Genomic DNA, 20,293 nt, shown 5'->3' on the forward strand with positions numbered 1-20,293 from the left:
TTCAATACCAGGTTGGAATATTATGAATTTCGATCATTGTGCTGGCAGGAAATCAAATGCCATTTTGAGATTATACCTTTTTAAAATTTGACTTTCGATCTTAGAATCAAAATTAGGCAAGTTATGAAGTTGAATATCGATCTTCCAGCTGACGTAAGATTATAAGCTAGTTAGAAATTGGTAACAGTCTTGAAAATAAATGTGCAGCCACAGTTATTTAATTTCTCACAAAACCTTTCTTTCATTGTTATGATGTTCAAATAAAGTATTACAAACGCAAGCTTCTGATCGATCCTAAGATAATAGAACTTATTCTTTGCAAAGTGATTATTCCGTTATTATTATAATGTGTTTGCTGTGAATACCTTTAATAAAGGTATTCTGTCTGACCCACCAAATAACACCGAGGTTCTGATTGGTCCGCCAATTTAATTTTGTTTGTAACCGTTCTCATTTATCTTTACAAGCAGTGTAAATAAGACTTTATAATCTTTGTTTAATCCATATGATCAAACTACTAATATAGCGGCACTCTGGTGAAAAAGGGATTTTGACTTTGAACACAAATAACGGAGTAGACCAAGAAATTCCAAACATTTCCAACAGCCGATTTACCTGGCCAGACTGATTGTCGGCTTTTGTGGCGATTTCCACGATGTGCCTAATTTCCCCATATGCATGTAGTTTCGGAGTAGATGCGGCTCACCCGGGTATCGAACTCACGATCTCGAGATTCTTAGATTCGCGCTATACCTATGGAGCTGTTCTGAGTTGGGAAAAAATCTGTCACGAATTTCACAACGATTAACATTTTGAATGTTGCGAAAGAGATTGAAAAGTTCAGTTTTAAAGCCTGATCTACCATCGTTTTGAGAAACTGAATATATCAGTGAATTACAAAATAAAAATCAGTTTGCAGTTAGAATCGCAACAAGCAAACTATTTTGCAGTTTCTAAATTAAATCAGAAAGTGTACATGAAACAAAAAGTTTTAATTTTAAAGTCTGATCTGCCCTGAAAATACTATACTTAGATAGAAATATCATATGTTGAATCGCAAATTACAAAATCAATTGCAAAATACAACATAATCTATGCTCTCATAACATTTTATGGGGATAAATTGAAATATTTGTGTATCATTAATCGATTCGCCAAGAAATCTATATGTGTTAAAATATAAACCATTATGTTGTACCCAGACGCAAACTGCTGACCAACATTTGGAAAACTAAAACTTGTCTTAGAATATGTTTTGATCATTCAAAGCGATTGCATGGGTACATTAATTAAAAAAGTGACCGAGTATTGCATTGGCAATACAGAAGTCCCCTACCAGTGAAAAACAAACAATTTTACTTGATCTTGATCTTAATGACCTTGACTTGTGACCGACAACCATGGGTCATGCGCGTGACACATAGTCTAATCATAGGGAACAGTTCTGTGTAGTACTAAAATCCTTCAATGCAATTAAAACTAATGGAGCAGAAACAAATTTTTACTTGACCTTTAACCGACAAGCATAGAACATGCGTTGACACATTGTCTCATCATGGGGAACATTTATGTGTAACACTAAATATAATCTATCAATGCATATGAATGTTATGGAGCAGAAACAATTTTCACTTGACCTTCAATAGTGATCTTGACCTTTGACCTACAAGCTAAGTCATATACGTGCATAATCATAATCCACATATTGCTTTCTATACACGTACCAAGTTTTATGAACCTGGCTTGAATACTTTTTGAATTATCGCAGGATCCAGATTTGTAGACGGACGGACGGAGGGCATGTCATCGGTAGGGAACTAACAAGCTGGCAACACTTGCATTGGCCAAACAATATATGCGAGTCTATGAATGGTGTTCTGAAACTACTTTATGTCAACATTGTTTCAAGTAACCTTTCAAATATATATCTCAATTCTGTGTAACCTTATAGGGGTAGACGTGGTATAGTCGAATACAGCGCGAAACAAAATATGTTTGATGAACTTCCATTTATATTATTTAAAAATGTATAGCAATACATACTATATAGTAGTTTTGTGATTAAGATTATTATCACCCTGTGTACAATGTCAAATGTACGTGTCGGTTAATTAATGCTAATACCTCTGACATAACTGCATTTTTAAAATTTGTAAAATCTAAGTTTTAGATTTAATACAATGTCAAAATTAAATCTTAAACTACATTTCATTTTTATCAATGGAATGAGTCTTGATCTAAAACTATATTAATTAAAAGAGATGATTTCTGTATTTTCAGACATTGGCCAAATACCAGTTATAATGTTAGCTGTTTGATTCACTATATTTAGCAAACTCCAACACTGTATTTCTTCCCCTAATCGGTACAGCAGATTGTTTAACAATATTCCTGCGCGGAGGTTGTATATTTATTTATTGATTTAGGTAGGCCTACTGGCGATTAAACCGGAAGAGGAAGTAGTGCACATTGATACATATCATTCGCATGTTAGATACATTGCAATATTTCAATTTAAACGATGAGAACTTTCTTGTATAAATTAATTTTACACTTGAATTATACTATTGTGTCTTTTGTAATGGATTAAAGTTATTTAACGTTGTAAGTGAAGGTCAAACAGAAGTGATATAGGAAACTCATGATAAGCTAACGATTTACATAAGTCATGTCTACTTCACTTTTGGTAGCAGCTATAGACTTCGGGACAACGTTTTCAAGTTGGGGATTCTCATTTAAGCATGAATTTGATTTGGAACCAACTAAGGTTACAGCAAAACACTGGGCAGGACTGCAGTCTGCTGTATCTTTAAAAGGCAAGTACATTGTAAGAAAACTGTAGGAAATCTGAGCCAACTTTGTATCTGATTTGTTTGGTTTTATGTCACACCGCTACAGGTTTAGGTCATCTGACGACTCTCAAGGAAGACCCATATGTGACCCTCTTGGTATTATCACAGACACCGGCGGGCACCTGTCTTAATGGCTCCCTCACACGAAATAATTCTACAAATCAAGCGAGACTCGAACATACGGAAGTGAGTTACACGTCATTTGCTTGTAACCATTCGGCCACGGCAGTTCAGAAAGACAAAACTGTTGATGAAATTTAATATACCAAATTATTCTTTTTCAGGTTTGTAAATGAATGCGAATTTTCATTATGTGATCAGACAGTTAATACCTATATAAGATAATGAGTACCTGTTTCAGATAATTAAATCAGATATTCTAACACGGTCCGATTTTTTTCCATATAAACGTACAACAAATCATCACTGTAACGTCATGGTATCGGCTCTTCCATTAATTAAACCTACGCATTTACCGACATTTTATAAATGAAAATTACGTGACTTCGGAAAACACATCCGTAGTATTTTTTACTTCCGATCGATAGTAGGTAATGGCTGGAATCAAGACCGGAGCAGTCGTTGAGCTTCGTGGAAGCAGAGATAATAGGGGACTGATAAATATCATAAATACTCGATATGATAGTCATGTGAATAACTTTATTATGCAATCTACATACACCAGACAGGTTGAATCTGTATTCGAGAATGAAATATTTGACAAGAACAATTCCACCTATAAAAGAGTTTTTCGAGAACAAGCTTCTTTAATACTGGTATATTATTTGAGGACAGCATTTAGTTGTATGTGGGCGACCTTCCAGGAGAAGTAAACGAGGCTGTAGGGTTAGCTTTACAAACAGAATGCAATGGAATCACTGTACCGGATATGTCACTGGAGCCTTCTCATGATACACAGTTCAGCATACTTGCTTTGTCTGACCTAGTACAGACACTAGACTGTAATGCGCCGCTGTCTCATGAACCTGTCAAAATAAAAACGATTAAAGACGGTTACAAGGCAACAAATAAATGATATGAAAGACAAGAACTGAGGTTACCGCCAAAAGACAAACTACATGGGCAGTAAAGCTTTTAAATTGTACCAATTTTTAAACTTCTACTGTAGTGCTTTGTCTTTTCTGTGTTACATTTGTACGTACAGTGTTAAACAATTATTTGAAACAATGATGTATGCTACCATATACCCCTGTATAAACATGTCACACATATTACACAAAACAATTATTTATCTCACAAGTGAATTTCAGCATCATTTTGTTAAAACATTACCATTCATTAGTAGTTTTATCATAGCTGTAATAAGTAATGACACTGAAGCCAAAAACACTATCGTTAATTTTGATTTTATAGCTCATCTTCAGATTTGGATAACCACTTTTAGAAAGTCACAGCTGCTGACTAATCTAGCAGCCCAGACTTGTTGGAATTCGGACTGGGATCAACCGTCACATCACAAGTCCGCCTTTTTTGAGGAAAGTATCTCTAATGCGCGATCGTGAGTTCATGTCATCAAATCAGATGTTATCGGGACTGATTTAAACCCTGAAAAGAGAAGGTAAAACCATTAGTAAACACGAGGACCTATTACAGAGGCAGACAAAAATAAGCTATATCAGTTTGATGAAACACCACAAACTTTACAAAACAAGGTACAATTTTATTCAAATGGTTTCAGGTATGTTAAATGTCAGTCAAAAAATGTGACAAGAATCACCATGGTCTGGACAGTAGGGAGCAAAACAACAGCCAAAAATGTATGAAACAAAAATGAATATATATTGTCCGGTTAAAAGTTTTGAAAGGTTGAATCCAGAGAGTGAAAGTGCTAACAGGCAGCAGATTCTGGTACTCAAAAGTTCCCATTGGCATAAATAAGCTTTACAATTTCATGCCACGATTCTCTGCTGAAGCCAATCTTAGTCAGAGATACACAAATCACTGTATACGCGCCACTTCTGCTTCGAATCAAAATTTCGCATCATACATGTGGCCATCTGAAGAGGACCGCAAGAGAATCAGTGGCATACTGTCGCACAGTGGGTCTGACGAGAAAATTTAGCAACTGCCTGTCCTTCCAATTATGACAGATGATGAACGGCAGTGACTACGCAATCCCTGCCTCTGTGTCCATTGAAAGAAACTGACAGCGACACTCAAGTTTCTACATACATGAAAACACACCCAAGCAACATCGACATAAAAATTTCAAAATCAGCTGTCAAATTTTATCTGCTTATATTACATCCAACACAAATAATATTGTAAATATATACCATGCAAAGTGCTAACTTCACTTTAGACTGCCTAAAATCCACAAAATGTGAGATTTAAATCCCAGTAGTTTCGCTTTTGTATCCCGGTACAACCCGTTTCCGACAGTCTAACGGTTAATTGCTCCCTAATTCTTTAAATATATTAGAGAAAATAAATTTTGTACCAAATATTATTAAGAGCATCTCTACCTTAAGTGAGGAAGAAATAAAGAAATGCTTTTTATTGTTTTATTTATGCTGATGTAAATTGACTGACGTAATATGCCACCATTGTTGTATGGTAACTGTAATTAAGGAACGTAACATTCCCTTTTGAATATTCATCCTTGTTCCATTTTCCCCTTCGACACCCCCCCCCCCCCCCCCCTCTTTTCTACCCCCTACCCCTTCCTCCCCCTTTTCTAGAGTTCGCATAAAATTAAAATGTACAAGTTTTTTGGATTTTTGAATTTTTCCGTTACAGCTTCTTTTTGTTGTGGGCCTACTTTGCAAATGCGTGCCTCTGTGGCTGGCTGTGTTTATGGTGCTCTGTGCTTCCGAGAAATCTTTCCTTACCTTTTATCTTTTGATAATCAGCCAAATGTAATAAATCTAACGTTCATCAAATAACAAATGATACATTTAACTGCTTTTGGTCACGATGTTTTTGACATTTTTATTGATCAAATTAGAATATACATATTTCTGTTAATTGGTTATCAGTTATTAGTTAACAATTGGAAAAAGAACACAAAGTCATAGTGTTTTCCCTGTTATGTAAGTTATTAATCAGTCGACGTTATCAAATATAATTCGAAAGCTAAATGTTTGTATGAGTGATTTAAGCCATCGCTAACACACATTAAAAATGATATAACATTTTCATCACCAGGACCCACGACAATATTGATCAAACCTGACGGGCAAACTATAGATTCTTTCGGATTTGATGCTGAAACTAAGTATGCCGAACTCGCAGACGAACAACAACACAAAGAATGGTACTTTTTCAAGACGTTCAAGATGCAACTTTTTGGCAAAATTGTAAGTTTAACAGTAGTTTGTTTTCCATTTGATGAATTATCTTATGTTTAATGCAATAGTACATGAACATAGGATATGGAACCAAAAATGGCAGTTGGTTCTCGTTTGTGAAGAAAGCACCAACAGTTATACGAAACTACGTCAGTCCTACAAGAAAACGCTCTATCTGAAGAGTGGCCAATTACAACAAGTCTAGAAGATGCAGACAACATTTCACCCTATGTTGAATGAGTTTATTTTGCTACTCTGGAGATACATATTTCAGAACAAAATTCTGTCCTCTCATAGAGTGCTCAACATGATGATTTCCATGACATAAGTATACAGGTCGGTTAGAAACCTAAGAACAAAATATATTGTTTAATTAGTTGTAACACGTGCTTGAACCATTATCTATGACAAACGAGAGACATGCTGATGCATTGACTAGATTAAAAGGTCAGTTAAAAAAACTTATGTCTTTTGAAAAGACTTTGTAAACCTACCGATCTTGGCTTTCAATGTTTATATTTTATAGTCTGTTTGACTTCTTTGTTTTTATATTCGTATTTTTAGCTGGCTATAAACTTTCTATGCACTGTATTCAAGAATGTTACAGAAGGTATGTGTTAACAGTTTCCAATGATTTAGCTTTTTATGTCTGTATGTAGGGACTTCAGAGAGATTTTACAATAGAAGACGCTACGGGTAAATCTCTTCAGGCGAAAAACGTTTTCTCACTGTCAATAAGATACCTAAAAGATGACCTGCTAGATATGGTAAAGAGACAGGTTCTTGACGAATATTTAACGGAAAGTGACATTCACTGGGTATTGACAGTGCCTGCCATATGGAATGATGCAGCTAAACAGTTTATGAGAGAAGCTGCCGAAGAGGTAAGCTAATACTTTACAAATGCTGCCATTATTCATAACTATGAAAATGATACTTATGTTGTTTACTTGATGTACGACTTAATTTGAAAACAATGTTTAAGGTAGCCATTAAAAATATTTTCATGGAATCAAAAAACAAAATCTTTGCTTTTCTTTTAATTAGCTCTGGCATGTTCTTCAGGAATCTGTAAAGCACACATTTAAAAGGTGTAATGGTGTGTACTTCAATTTGTCAATTTCATGTACATAGAATAGTTTTCATGCCTTAAAACATTCAACAATACGCCATGCGCTTAGTTCTATTTTAATCAATTTCAATTGAATAGAATTTCATACCACATAAATGTTATCTGATAAGCATGATATGCTGTGCACCTATATCCCCCTCTTATTTCACAGCGAACATTTTAGAATTTTAATCGCATGATTAATGCTTTATAGAGTTGCAGACAAATAAATTGAAATATGTTTGATTTTCAGGTTAAATGCTTGAACTTCATACGTGTATTGCCTTTAGTATGATTGAGTGATACGAATTTTATAATCTTATACTCAAACATGTTTTCTCAAAAAGATCTGTTGAACAAGAACGTCTTTACAATAAAGTCTTACGTACTGAACGAGATGCCGTTATAATATTCGTTGATCGTATTGTTTGCCTAAAATAGAAGTGGTCTAAAATGACCGCAAAGACAATGTATAAAAATCCTCAAGCCCTCTTGAACTTTGTGAATTACAGCTATAAGAGGTTTCGAGACATAAAAAAAAGACAAAAATACTATTTAAAACAGATCTGAAAATTTTTGTACAGAAAATAATGCATTAATTGTTAAAAATTGATTTCATATTGTATCTCGTTCAACTTCCAACTACTGTTGTTACTGCTTTAACTTCCAACAGTAGCAGCAGTAATACTGTTGTTACTGTTAAAACTGTCAATAGTAATAAAGTAATACTGCTGTTACTGCTATAACTTTACCTGCTGTTACTGCTATATAGTTATAGAAATATCTTTTTCTATAATAGTTTCCATAAATATTTTAACTTTGATTAAGATGCCATGATAATATAAGAATTGTTATAAATATTAATCTGATATAATACGTTTTGCTTTCATTTCTTTAAGTTATTTTGTTCTACATCAGCACCATTTTTGTATTTTCATTGGTTTTCAGAACCTGTTTTCAAGCTTTTTTGTATTATTTGCAGAGTGAATCATACAGTAGAAAAATAATGTTCCTTCTCATGTTATATATTTCTTATTTCAAAAGTAAGCTATGACGTCTTTCAATTGTTAATAAAGATGGACATTTATTCTTAGTAAAGCTCCTTTTCAAGGAATTCATATGTTGTAATCGATATCATCTTTTATATTCATTCAAACAGGCAGGAATAAAGAAAGAACATCTGATGATTGCACTTGAGCCCGAGGCTGCCTCTCTCTATTGTAGATTACTTCCAACGGCACGAAACCAGGACTCCCTCGTAAAATTACAACCAGGAAGCAAGTATCTCATACTAGATGCTGGAGGTATATTATTCCTTATGAAATACATGTATTCTCATGCATAGATTCCATCAAACCGAGTCTGTGGTTGCATTCTGTGCTTCCAAAAGGTCTTTTTACAGATTTTATTTCTTATTCATTATGTTTATTGTCAGTCCTAACAACAATATTGCTCTCATTTTACATCTATTTTTGTTGTGAGGTAAATGTATGTAATCATGCAATTGCTATCTGATCTTGGTGTATATTATTATTATTATTTGTATGGTTGGAAAAGGAACTTCGTTTCAATTCCTAGGAAAAATAAACTTGTGTTCTGTCCTGTTCTGTTCTGTTCTATTTGTAAGTACAGTTGCGGAGCAATATACACTTTCGATGAATGTATATTATACCTTCATATTGTGATTGCCCAGTGGTAGAGCGTCCGCTTCGAGTGCGGGAGGTCGTGGGTTCGATCACCGGCCGCGTCATACCAAAGGCGTAAATAAATGGTACTAGCAGCTTCCTCACTTGGCGCTCAGCATTAAGAGGGTAGTGCTAGGACTGGTCAGCCCGATGTCAGTATAATGTGACTGGGTGGGGTATCATGTCACGTGTCTACGGTGTGATATTCCAGTGAGGCAGCACTATAAAGTTGGGCATTGTGCTCACTGCTACAAGTAGACACCGTCATTTATTTGACTGGAAAATTGTTGAAAAAGACGTTAAACCCGAACACACACACACACACACACACACACACTCATATTGTGATTCATTCATAAGGGCTATAAGAAATATATATAAAAGGATTTTAATAAGAACTGAATTAAGTATCATAGATGGTGTTTACGTGTTTTATTCAGGGGGAACAGTAGATATAACAGTTCATGAAATTACGCAACATCATGACCTTAAGGAAATCTACAAAGCAAATGGCGGTGACTGGGGTGGCACAAACGTTGACCAAGCATTCGAAGAATTCCTTTCTGAAATTACAGGTAATCATTTAAACTTTTGATTCTGAAGCGTTTTCGTTAGTATGGTGCCAGTAAAATGTATTTGTAGTTCATATTTGTATACAAGTATGTGGTGCCTAACCTGTTATAATCCATTTTATTATTTATAGGTACGGGTGTAATGGACAGTTTTAAAGAAAAAATCATAGAAGAGTACCTTGATCTAATGAGGGGGTTTGAGGTAAAGAAAAGAGAGATTCGAGCTGATAAACAGATGGTCATGAAAATACCCGTAGCATTATTTGACCTGGCAGAAGAGCTGACGGGGAAAAGGGTTAGTAATACACTATCCAATTCGAGATACCAGGGAAAGGTGCAACTGACCGGAGACAAACTTAAACTTCATCCAGACGTATTGGCAGAATTTTTCAAACATTCTTTGCAAAATATAACTGATCATCTCGAAACACTCTTTGAAAAGCCGGAGGTAGAAGACTGCGAAGCTTTACTGATGGTAGGAGGTTACTCCGAGTCGCATGTTTTACAACACAGCATCAAAAATAAGTTTCCCACAAAGAAAATTGTTGTACCAGCTGATGCAGGGCTTGCTGTGCTGAAAGGTGCGGTAATATTTGGACATAATCCAACTCTTATTGCACAGCGTGTTTGCAAATACACATATGGCAATCAAGTTGCACATGAATACAGCCAGAGCTGCAGTCACAAACCTAGCAGAAAATTATATGAAAATGGCATATGCCACTGTAATGATATATTCTATGCGCATGTTCGTGCTGGAGACGTCATAAAACTTGGTTCTGAGCAAGATGAACAAACTTTTTGTCCAATTTACCCGTTACAAACTAGTATATGGTTTGACCTTTATTGTACAGAAAAACGTTATCCTGAGCTGGTAACAGACCCGGGTTGCGTGAAGTTAGGAAGTGTTACAATTCCAATGTCAGATACAACAGGTGGCTGTACTCGAATGGTCGGAGTGAGTTTTCTGTTTGATGGAACAGAAATAGAAGTCAAGGCAAGAGATGTAACGAAAGGTACAGAAAGAAAAGTGACAGTTACGTTCATGGGGTAATGACTGTTGCAAACGGTAGACTTGAAAATGACCTTGACGGGTCATTTACTTTTGTTAACAGTCAAGGACCAAGTACCATAGATTATTTGCTATTAAATGACCAACACTTTTATGGCATTGATAACTTCCATGTCGAACCATTATGTGATGGTCAGATCATTGTGCATTGGCATTTACCATTTTATGTAATTATGTCACACAAGCTGAAAAATCTCCTTATGATAAAACGACTATTAAAATCGTCAGAGGATACCAAAGCTGCCTTTAGGAGAAATCTAAGAGCGCCGATTTTAAATAATGTTGTTATAATGAATAATAGAAGTATAGTGACAACGAAACTATAAACTGCTGTATTAACCGATTTACAGGGGTAATAAATGATTCTGCAAAGCCACTATTCTGTAAGGTAACTACTGTCGACCCATATAAATATACAAAAAGAGTGAACGTTTTGATAACGATTGCCGTCAAGAAAAATGTTCATATTTTGATGCTCTTACATTATTTAATAGAATCAAAACAGATGAAAACAGGTTAAATATGCTTAAGCTGAAATCGGTTTAGTCAAAACGGTGAGAAAAAGTTTGAATATGGAAAAGTAAAAGAATTAGAAAAATTACGTCATTCAAAACCAAAGGATATTTGGAGACTGTTTCGCAAAATTAACAAGAAATCAAACAGTTCCATTTCTGTAGATGATTTTTAAAAATATTTTCAGGATTACAAAATGATATGCAACATGTTGTTAATAATGAAGCTGAGCACTTTTATTCGGAAACTAATTTCGAAGATAATGTCTGTAGATTTGAGGAATTAGATAGTCCAATTACTGTATTGAAGTTGTATATGTTATTAAAAGTTTAAAGAGAAGTAAGATCATCTTGGTAATGATAATCTGATACACTGCCATCGCATTTAGTTGATATATTTAATATTGTATTGAATTCTGGACATTTTCCTGTGGAGTGGTCGAGGGGTATAATTGTGTCTGTATTTAAAAAGAACGATTCATGCAATGTTCAGAATTACAGAGGCGTGACGCTTGTGAGTTGTTTACCAAAAATACTCACTGGAATTTCAAATAAGCGAGTTAGCAACTGGGTAGTAAATAATAATATTTTAAGCGATGCGCAGTTCGGATTTCGCAAGAGTCGCCCCGTATTGTTGTATGATAGATATGAAAAGGGCATTTGACTCTGTATATTTAAATGGTCTTTGGACAAAGTTGTTTAAATTAGGCATTGATGGAAAATTACTAAAATTGTTAGAGAAATGTATTCGCAAGTAAAGGATTGTGTTAAAGGTTGAAACTGCTATTCTGGATATTTTGAATGTGCTGTAGGATTAAAACAAGGGGAGGTAATGTCCCCTTTGCTATTTTCATTAATATTTGTTGGTGATCTTGAACTATTTTTACAACAAAACCCTGACAGTAGCTTAAGCTTAGATGTTATCACATTTATGCTTATTTTATTTGCAGATGACGTGGTTATTTTAGGAGATATTGTGGTCAAAATGATTTACAAAATAATCTAGAACTTTTAATAAATCAATAAATGGGGACTTGAAGTAAATACTCTAAAGACAAAGATTATGGTTTTTAGAAAGCGATGTCCAGTTAAAAAATATTGAAAAGTGGTATTACAACAATCAGGGACTGGATATTGTTGATAATTTCAATTACCTTGGGATAGTTTTAATTACAAGGGTACAAGAAACCTTTGCGTAAAGGGCTTAAAGCTTTAAATGTTTTAAAGCTGCGTTCCACAATCAAATTAAATTATGTTATAGGAAAAAAATCTACTTGTACGTGGTCAAATAATTCTGGTTTCAAAAGTGAAACATTGATAATTGTTAAATTCAGCGTACTTGAAATATTTCAATGGTAAACTATTTACTGTCGTCGATAACACTTAGGTGGAAGGGGAGCAGTTTCGAATTATGGCCCCGGTCGATTTTTTAAATATTTAGGGTAGCTTTGTTCAAATTGTATTAATATTAATGTTTTAATTATTGAAAGTTTATTCTGAAAGAAATCAATGTTTACATGCATGAAGCTATAAATAGCAGATGCGAATATTTTGCTACACCTAGATCCATAAATTTTGTGAGTCATTATTTATGGAGGCATATTTGAACGAATCAGGTGTTTTCTACAGCAAAATGGACAGCAAGTATCTTAGACCTGCCAAGGAACATTTTTTAAATTCTATATATGTATTTTGACCTGTCAAGGAACATTTTTTAAATTCTATATATATCTAACATTTAAAATATGTGCTATAATTTGTTCAGATAGAGAGTCTAGTCATTTAAATGTTTGTTTTTACATGTGCTTTAAAGAATTTTAGTATAGTCTAGTCATATCCTAGTCATTTTAATGTTTCACGGTAATTCAGAATAATTCTCATTTTTCCTGTGTCACACCATACTACATCTCAAGGACCACAATGGAAATAAGTGTTTATTAAAACTCTTTTTTGTGTTATCCTTGACATGTAATGCGGATTGACATGGCTATATTAATTCATACGTTGTTTGTTGTATGTATTGATGTCATACTTGCCATGTAATTGAACATTTTATGTTGAAATAAATCTATCTATCTATCTATCTATCTATCTATTCTCCTGAAACTTGGTGGTTGACAGACACTTTGCTTAGCAGGACTTTAATTGTATGAAAGTTTACAAACGAGTGAATGGCATGTGTTGAAAGTAAGGAAAAAATGCTCAAATTTTCTTGATTTTAATAGGGGTTAGTGGTAGGCTGTAATGTGTACTCTTTTGAAAGTTGACCACATGGATTAAAATTAATGCTTTCATTTTGAAGCTTACCTTAGTGCCATATCACAATGTAAAGCAGAAGTACTTTTTTTGTACTGATAACTTATAAAGAAAAATTGTTGCGAATCGTGGACTTGCTTAAAATCTAGCAAAAACACTTAAGGTGGCACTGGGGAGCAGTTTCGAATTATGACCCCGGTCGAATTTTTAAATATTTAGGGTAGCTTTGTTCAAAGTGTATTAATATTAATGTTTTAATTGTTAAAAAGTTATTCTAAAAGAAATCAATGTGTACACGCATGAAGCTATAAATAGCAGATGCGAATATTTTGCTACACCTAGATCCATAAATTTCGTGAGTCATTATTTATGAAGGCAGATTTGAAAGAATTAGGTTTTTTCTTCAGCAAAATGGACAGTGAGAGTCTTTGACCTGCTTTTTCTCCTGCAATTTGGTGGTTGACAGACACTTTGCTTAAGCACCGTTAACCTCGGCGCATGCGCTTACATAATTCATCATTCAGCGGCGTCAGTATCATATTTCAGACTTTTTCACACAATATGGAAAACAGTTTGTGCTACGTAAACCAAGACATACATACTACGGTCAATTTATCTGACCGAAATCTCTGAACTACTGCTCAAAGTCGCCTATGATGATTGTTTACATCCGGGTATTTTTTGACGTACTGAAAATTCTGGAAAGTCTGAAACCATAAAGAAAATATAGACAAATGATAAGATTGCTTGCGGTTCTATGGAAATTAGCTTTAATGAAAAATGTTAAAGGTTTAAGTTTAAAATCCAGTGTTATATGTTAGTTATATGATGCTTTTGTTGGTTCTACTCTTAGTTATGGTTGTGATATCTGGGGGTTTTGAAAATCTGAAATTGAACGTACTAATTCACCTTAAGTTCTGCAAATCTTTATTGAATGTTAAAACACCGACAAGCAATATAGGTGTATATGGAGAACTAGGGCGATACCCTTTATATATAAATATATATACTATGTACGAATAATCAAATACTGGGGTAAATTGTTTCATCTACCAGTATATTATTAGTTAAATTGTATGAATGTTTTCTTGTTAGTAAAATTAATAAAAACAATTGGGCTTATCAGGTGAAATGTCCTTTAGATGATTTTGGCTTTTCCTACGTATGGAACACAAGGGCAAGACCATTCTACCTTATTGACATTCCATATACCCACGTTTAAGTGCCCAGGGGGCGTAACATTTTGCGTTTATTTCTGTACCAAAATACAAAAAAAAACTAGAATTTTGGAAAAGAACTATGTAGTTTTCTACTACCTAAAAATGTCTAGTCCGCTATTTCCAAAGTATTTACACTAGCATACATGTAAGTTGTTAAATCCTACAACAAAGTAAATCCGTTACCACTTTCAGTTGAGTAAATACGGCAATTAAGAGTAAATATGGCAATTAAGAAACACTGGCTACATTGACCCGGTCAATCAATGTTCACGTGTAGTATACCATTCGATGCCTGAATTTGTTGCGCACACTTAGAGGGTCGCAATGGGGTTTGTTTTCACATCTTGACCATGTATTCGAAGGTAACGACATATGTTAACCTTTGTGACAAATAAGATGTTTGGCATGTTTCAATAAACCCTTTTCCATCCTCGGGTTTAGTAATACATGTATGTAATCCGTGGAGCGCGTTCAGTCAGAGTCGCTTCAATTAGGAAAGAATGATTTTAACGTCAGAGGTTATTTCTAAGGTCACGGAGTTTGATTGGCCAGCTTTCTAGGTCAGCTGCTCAGTCAAGTGTGACTTACCAACTTCTGAAGAGAAGGAACAATTATCAGTGTTGCATTTGAACCCTCTGTATTGTTTTGAAAGGTGTTACATTACAAGGAAACGAATTCATATAAGTGAAGACTTGTTTTCGAATCCTATGTATCATTTGCTTATATGTATCTAATTGTATGTATGCATGTACTCGTATATACTCATTGTAATCGAAATAAATACTGTTCAAACCAAATGTGTTACATCACGATACTAATCTTTGTCTCTTCTCATTGTTAAGCAATCATTGCCCTGATATATATCAAGTGTCCATTACTGTCGCCATATATGCATATGTATGTATTTGCCACATGGGTCAATGATAAATAAAATCTTTGAATAAAAATCTTTGCATTAATACTGAGAACATCTTTATTGTAAATAGTGGTATACTTTTAGCTCTACGTTTCTAAATGATACTTCCGTGTATAGTTGTTCATCCTCCATAACAATCTATGTTTCATGGAAAAAAAAAAACAAACAATTATTTCATTCAAACATGCTTACTCGTATATATTTGTATAAAATCACATGACAATATTTAAATGTATATGTTTTGTATATATTTCATGACAAAAATAAACTGTACAGTTTACGTCAATAAAATATTTGATTACTAAATATTACAGTGTGTAAAAGTTCATCTTAATCAGCATTTAGTTAACATGCGGTTAGCACATGCCTGAGCTGAGATTTAATCTAGTCTGGCTAGTAACAAGAAAAAAAACCCCAGAAAGGTCTGAACTGTAATAACTATAATAATTATGAAGGGATATTTAAAAATAGCCTTCTTATTGGTGTAATCAATATATTAAGGTAAAGAAGGCGTATTGAGCTGGAATTTAGAAAACAAGTTGCCAAAATCTTTATACGAAATTATTGTTTTCGAACAGAATGACTAAAGAGTGTGTAAAAACTGTCCCGTAGATTTTTTTAAAACTAAAATTATCATATAAATTAATTTTGCTGTAAAATGAGCGAAAAAATACGGGGGTCTCCGACTTCGTTTCCTGTTTCGTTTCGTGTCTTAAGTTTTGCTCCCCCCCCTCGCCCCTCCCCCACATACACGCACACGCACACGCACACGCACACGCACGCGCACGCGCACGCACACGCACACGCACACGCACACGCACACGCACACACACACACACACACACACACACTTCTCCTTTTTCACGCGCAGATTTTGTGCATTAAAACTTCAGAAAGAACTGTTTGTATTTTAGGGAAAATGAGTTAATCACAAAAAGTTTACAACAATATAAATTTCATTTTAAGCGTAGCCATTTTCCGTTTTCTTTCCAATTTTTATTGTCACACTTTGAATGCATGTTACACACACACAAAAACGTAGTAAAAAAATTATACTTCTTATAAAAAAATCTTACTGCTCGTTCTCTCCTCCATATATTTTTTTCATTTTCTGAAAATGTTCCTGAGATGTTTTTGAATAAAATAAGATTATAAAATTCCTTGACTACCGGGTTCATTTTCACGCTATTGTGCTATGAAAATTGGGAAGTTACGTCTTTTTCCCGCGTTTTTCAACCAAGTTCATATTGTCTGTTTGTAGGATTTATTTGCAGCCTTTATTTTACAACTTGTTGTATTATTATTATTATTATTTGTATTTGGTTTAAGCCAATTTCAACTGTTTCAGAAATAGTTAAATACAATTTTCCTCGGAATTTGGAGATGTTAGTTCGAGCCCGACTGGCTACAGTGCTCCACGAAGTGGGAAAGTTGTCAATTTCTTACGGAGGGTGCCTGTTTCAAGAAAAAGTTGAAAATGACAGCGATTTAGCGGCTATATATAATATTCACGTTATTCAAATTAAAAAAAAATATACGCACACTGATAAAAACGGTGGAAGTTTTTATCCGAGTGTTAAATATGAATACGGTCAAACGCTGACAAAATCTTAGCCGTATTTTTGCTCTAAACATAGATAACTAATTTTTTGTTCAAAGCGTTCATTCTAGCTTTGATGCATTCAGAAAATATATTTAAAGTAAGCTGTAGTTATACCCGCTACTTTTATGAACTACAAGTACATATATATCAAAATCAACCAATATCCTCTGTTACTTTCCATAAACACCTTGGCGTTCACTTGTCCGAAGATGGTTCTTGGCACACGCATATCACCTATATTACAGAAAAGGCATGGTACGTAACGCAATCATATGCGTAAATCAAAATTTCAGCTTGATAGGAAATCTCTGGAAATAATATATCTTTCTTTCATTAGACCTATTCTTGAATAAGCTGGTGCTATCTTTTCAAACTGCAGTATGAGAAACAAGAACTCGACGAAATACAGAATGAAGCATCCTGTATTGTATCTGGAACTACACAGCTAATATCCTTTCATAAACTTCATAAAGAAGTTCCTTGGGAATCTCTTGAAACCCGGAGACGTAACCATAAACTCATACTACTGTACAAAATGAAAAATGGCCTTTCTCCTGGCTACCTTTCAGCTCTAGTTCCTCCATCTGCCGGTGAAGCCACCCGATACGACCTACGCAGTGTTGATGATATACAGGGTATACGCTCTCGAACTGCTCTTTACTACAACTCCTTTCTACGATCAGCTGTAGGAGAATGGAATATTCACCAACTTCCTTCAAATCACAGCTAAAGCGAAACACTTTTTCATGTCCAAAAAACGTCTACATTGGTGCACGGAAATGACAAATTTATCAAGCCCGGCTGCGTAGTAGCTGTCTGAACCAACATCTGTACAAAAAAAAATCATTTTTCCTTCATCCTTTTGTCATTGCGGAAGCACTGAGAGCAATCATCTTAATTTCTTTTTTTCAATAAACGTTCAGGATTGGATAAATAAAATAGATATAGAATGAGTAACATTTCAGCTTATTTGTGTGTTTATGATAGTGACTGGAATGTTTAATAATTCTTTGAGACATCATTGCAATTAGAAATGGAATCATTTTGTTATTATAAGGTCGGTATAGTATAGCTCATTTTTCTTACTGCTGTTTGCAATTTTACATTTTTTGATACTTTATGACATTTATTTGTGATCTGTTAAGAACAGAACAGACAATGTACATTTGTAGCACCGTTTTTTCTTGTCGCTGCCTTAACCAGATTTTCCTTGACGCTTTATCACACCTAGTTTTTTTTCTAGCTTACACGAATGTTCCTTTGCGTACCAAAAAGCGCACTTTGTTTAATTTTCAAAAACAACAACAACAGTAACAGCAAGCAAACACATTATACTAATTTGCATCAACCCTGATCTGGATCGCTGTATGGTAATTACAACGGTAGCTTGCATATGTTTGGATCTGGCCAATATGACCGCTCAAAGTAAAATAACAGTGGAACATCATATAAGTTTTTGAAGATATTTCATACGTTTTCGAAATTCTGTTATCAAACTCTGTTCAGTAACCATGGTAATGCCCATTGAAGTGATTTTCACACTAGCATTGCGATCTTAACGTATGTCTTTTGAACTCATAGAAATTGTTAAATTCCGTGTCAAATATTCTAAAATTTCGTTTTTATTGTTAGTAAAATTAAGCTATTTTGAGATAATGGATGTGAATATACTTGATAATCTCTAGCATAAAAATACATAATCTGTAATATGTGTAAAACACCTTAATATTCAAAAGGACACATAACGTTGAGAGCAGTAGAAACGTGAATGTAACGGTTTGGATAACAAGTGTACACCGGTTTGGATAACTTAATTCTCTGGATGTTTGCGGTTTGGACTTACTTTTCTAACTGCTAATGTTTGTTTCTAACTTATGTTTTCATAGTTTGCATTGAAAACATAACCGGTTAGTGGTACATGATCAAATATATCTTCCGACAAACACAGCATGGCCAACAATCACTTGATTTTATACATGCATATGCTTACATAATGAAGATGTATACTTTCAAAGAAATACTCCTTACTTGATTAATATGAATTGTTAATTCTACCAAGTTATTTGCTTAAACCCATGTTACTACCGCCAGTTTGAAAGACATGTTGTTTGAAATGGATGCAATATGACCAGAAAAAGTGTGTTAAAACTGAAAACGTTTCCATGAGGCCGTATTTAGGTTTATACACATAATAGTTGCATTAGCACTTACCCAAAGAATGGTATCTGTAAAGAGCTGCCAAAAATACAATATGAATATTTAGTATTTGCTATACAGGGCTAACAGACGACAAATTACCGTTCTATACTCCCTTGTGGTGGCTTTGCTGATGACAGTTCCAAGGCGATGTCAATTACTGCTTATTTGTTTCTACATTATGGTTTATCTATGCATTTGTGTGTATATAGCCATGCATACACTGTTGGGAGGTTTTTACTGCGTTCCTAGCACGTGGTTTTTCCTATTAGATATCTGTCCATTTTAAAATGTTCTCCTTTCAAGCGTGGCAGTGTAATTTTCCCATCTAAAATACAAGTGGAAGAGAAATGACCAAGAAATGGTAAACACCATTCATCATAAATTCAAACAAGTCTAGTACTTTATTGTACGATAGGGTACAATAATATATAACGTAGTTCATCATACATGGCGGCTAGTGACCCCCATTAAAAACCTTTGCTGTCTCCAAATCCTTGATTACAAGGGAGGGTAGGTAGAACTTTCTTAGAAAAAAATATTCCCTTGCTTGTTTAATTATGTATGAATGACTGTTATAAATATGAAAATCATTTCACGACTGTTTACATATATCTCGTTGAAAAGGAGCAAATATCAAATTTAAAGGACAACAATGTTCGACTACTGAAGTGCCTTGTCACTAAAGAAAGCTACAGAAATTTACAAGTGACATAAACAATTTTGCTCAAACTTATGTTCAGGGTCCTCCGTGGCCGAGTGGTTACGGTCGCTGACCTCAAATCACTTGCCCCTCATCGATGTGGGTTCGAGCCTCACTCGGGGCGTTGAATTCTTCATGTGAGGAAGCCATCCAGCTGGCTTACGGAAGGTCGGTGGTTCTACCCAGGTGCCCGCTCGTGATGAAATAATGCACGGAGGGGCACCTGGGGTCTTCCTCCACCATTAAAGCTGGAAAGTCGCCATATGACCTATCATGTGTCGGTT

General features: G+C 34.6%; 1 protein-coding gene across 1 annotated transcript; it reads left to right on the forward strand.

Annotated features, from left to right (window-relative positions):
- Nucleotides 1-2,446: 2,446 nt before the first annotated feature.
- Nucleotides 2,447-15,836, forward strand: LOC123540436 (heat shock 70 kDa protein 12A-like). The gene is made up of 6 exons (XM_045325466.2): nt 2,447-2,816; nt 6,021-6,172; nt 6,823-7,047; nt 8,434-8,578; nt 9,400-9,534; nt 9,663-15,836. The coding sequence occupies exons 1-6, from the start codon at nt 2,669-2,671 to the stop codon at nt 10,583-10,585; spliced, it is 1,728 nt and encodes a 575-aa protein (XP_045181401.2). The 5' UTR covers nt 2,447-2,668; the 3' UTR covers nt 10,586-15,836.
- The last annotated feature ends 4,457 nt before the right edge of the window (nt 15,837-20,293 follow it).

This window comes from Mercenaria mercenaria, chromosome 16, assembly GCF_021730395.1.
Source record: "Mercenaria mercenaria strain notata chromosome 16, MADL_Memer_1, whole genome shotgun sequence".
Taxonomy (NCBI): Eukaryota; Metazoa; Mollusca; class Bivalvia; order Venerida; family Veneridae; genus Mercenaria; species Mercenaria mercenaria.

What these genes read in the sequence shown, in the direction of transcription:
- LOC123540436 (XM_045325466.2), top strand. Translation starts at nt 2,669, where the DNA reads ATGTCTACTTCACTTTTGGTAGCAGCTATAGACTTCGGGACAACGTTT. An exon ending in GTCTGCTGTATCTTTAAAAG is followed by an intron (nt 2,817 to 6,020) that starts GCAAGTACATTG and finishes TTTCATCACCAG; the next exon opens with GACCCACGACAATATTGATC. An exon ending in TGAGAGAAGCTGCCGAAGAG is followed by an intron (nt 7,048 to 8,433) that starts GTAAGCTAATAC and finishes TCATTCAAACAG; the next exon opens with GCAGGAATAAAGAAAGAACA.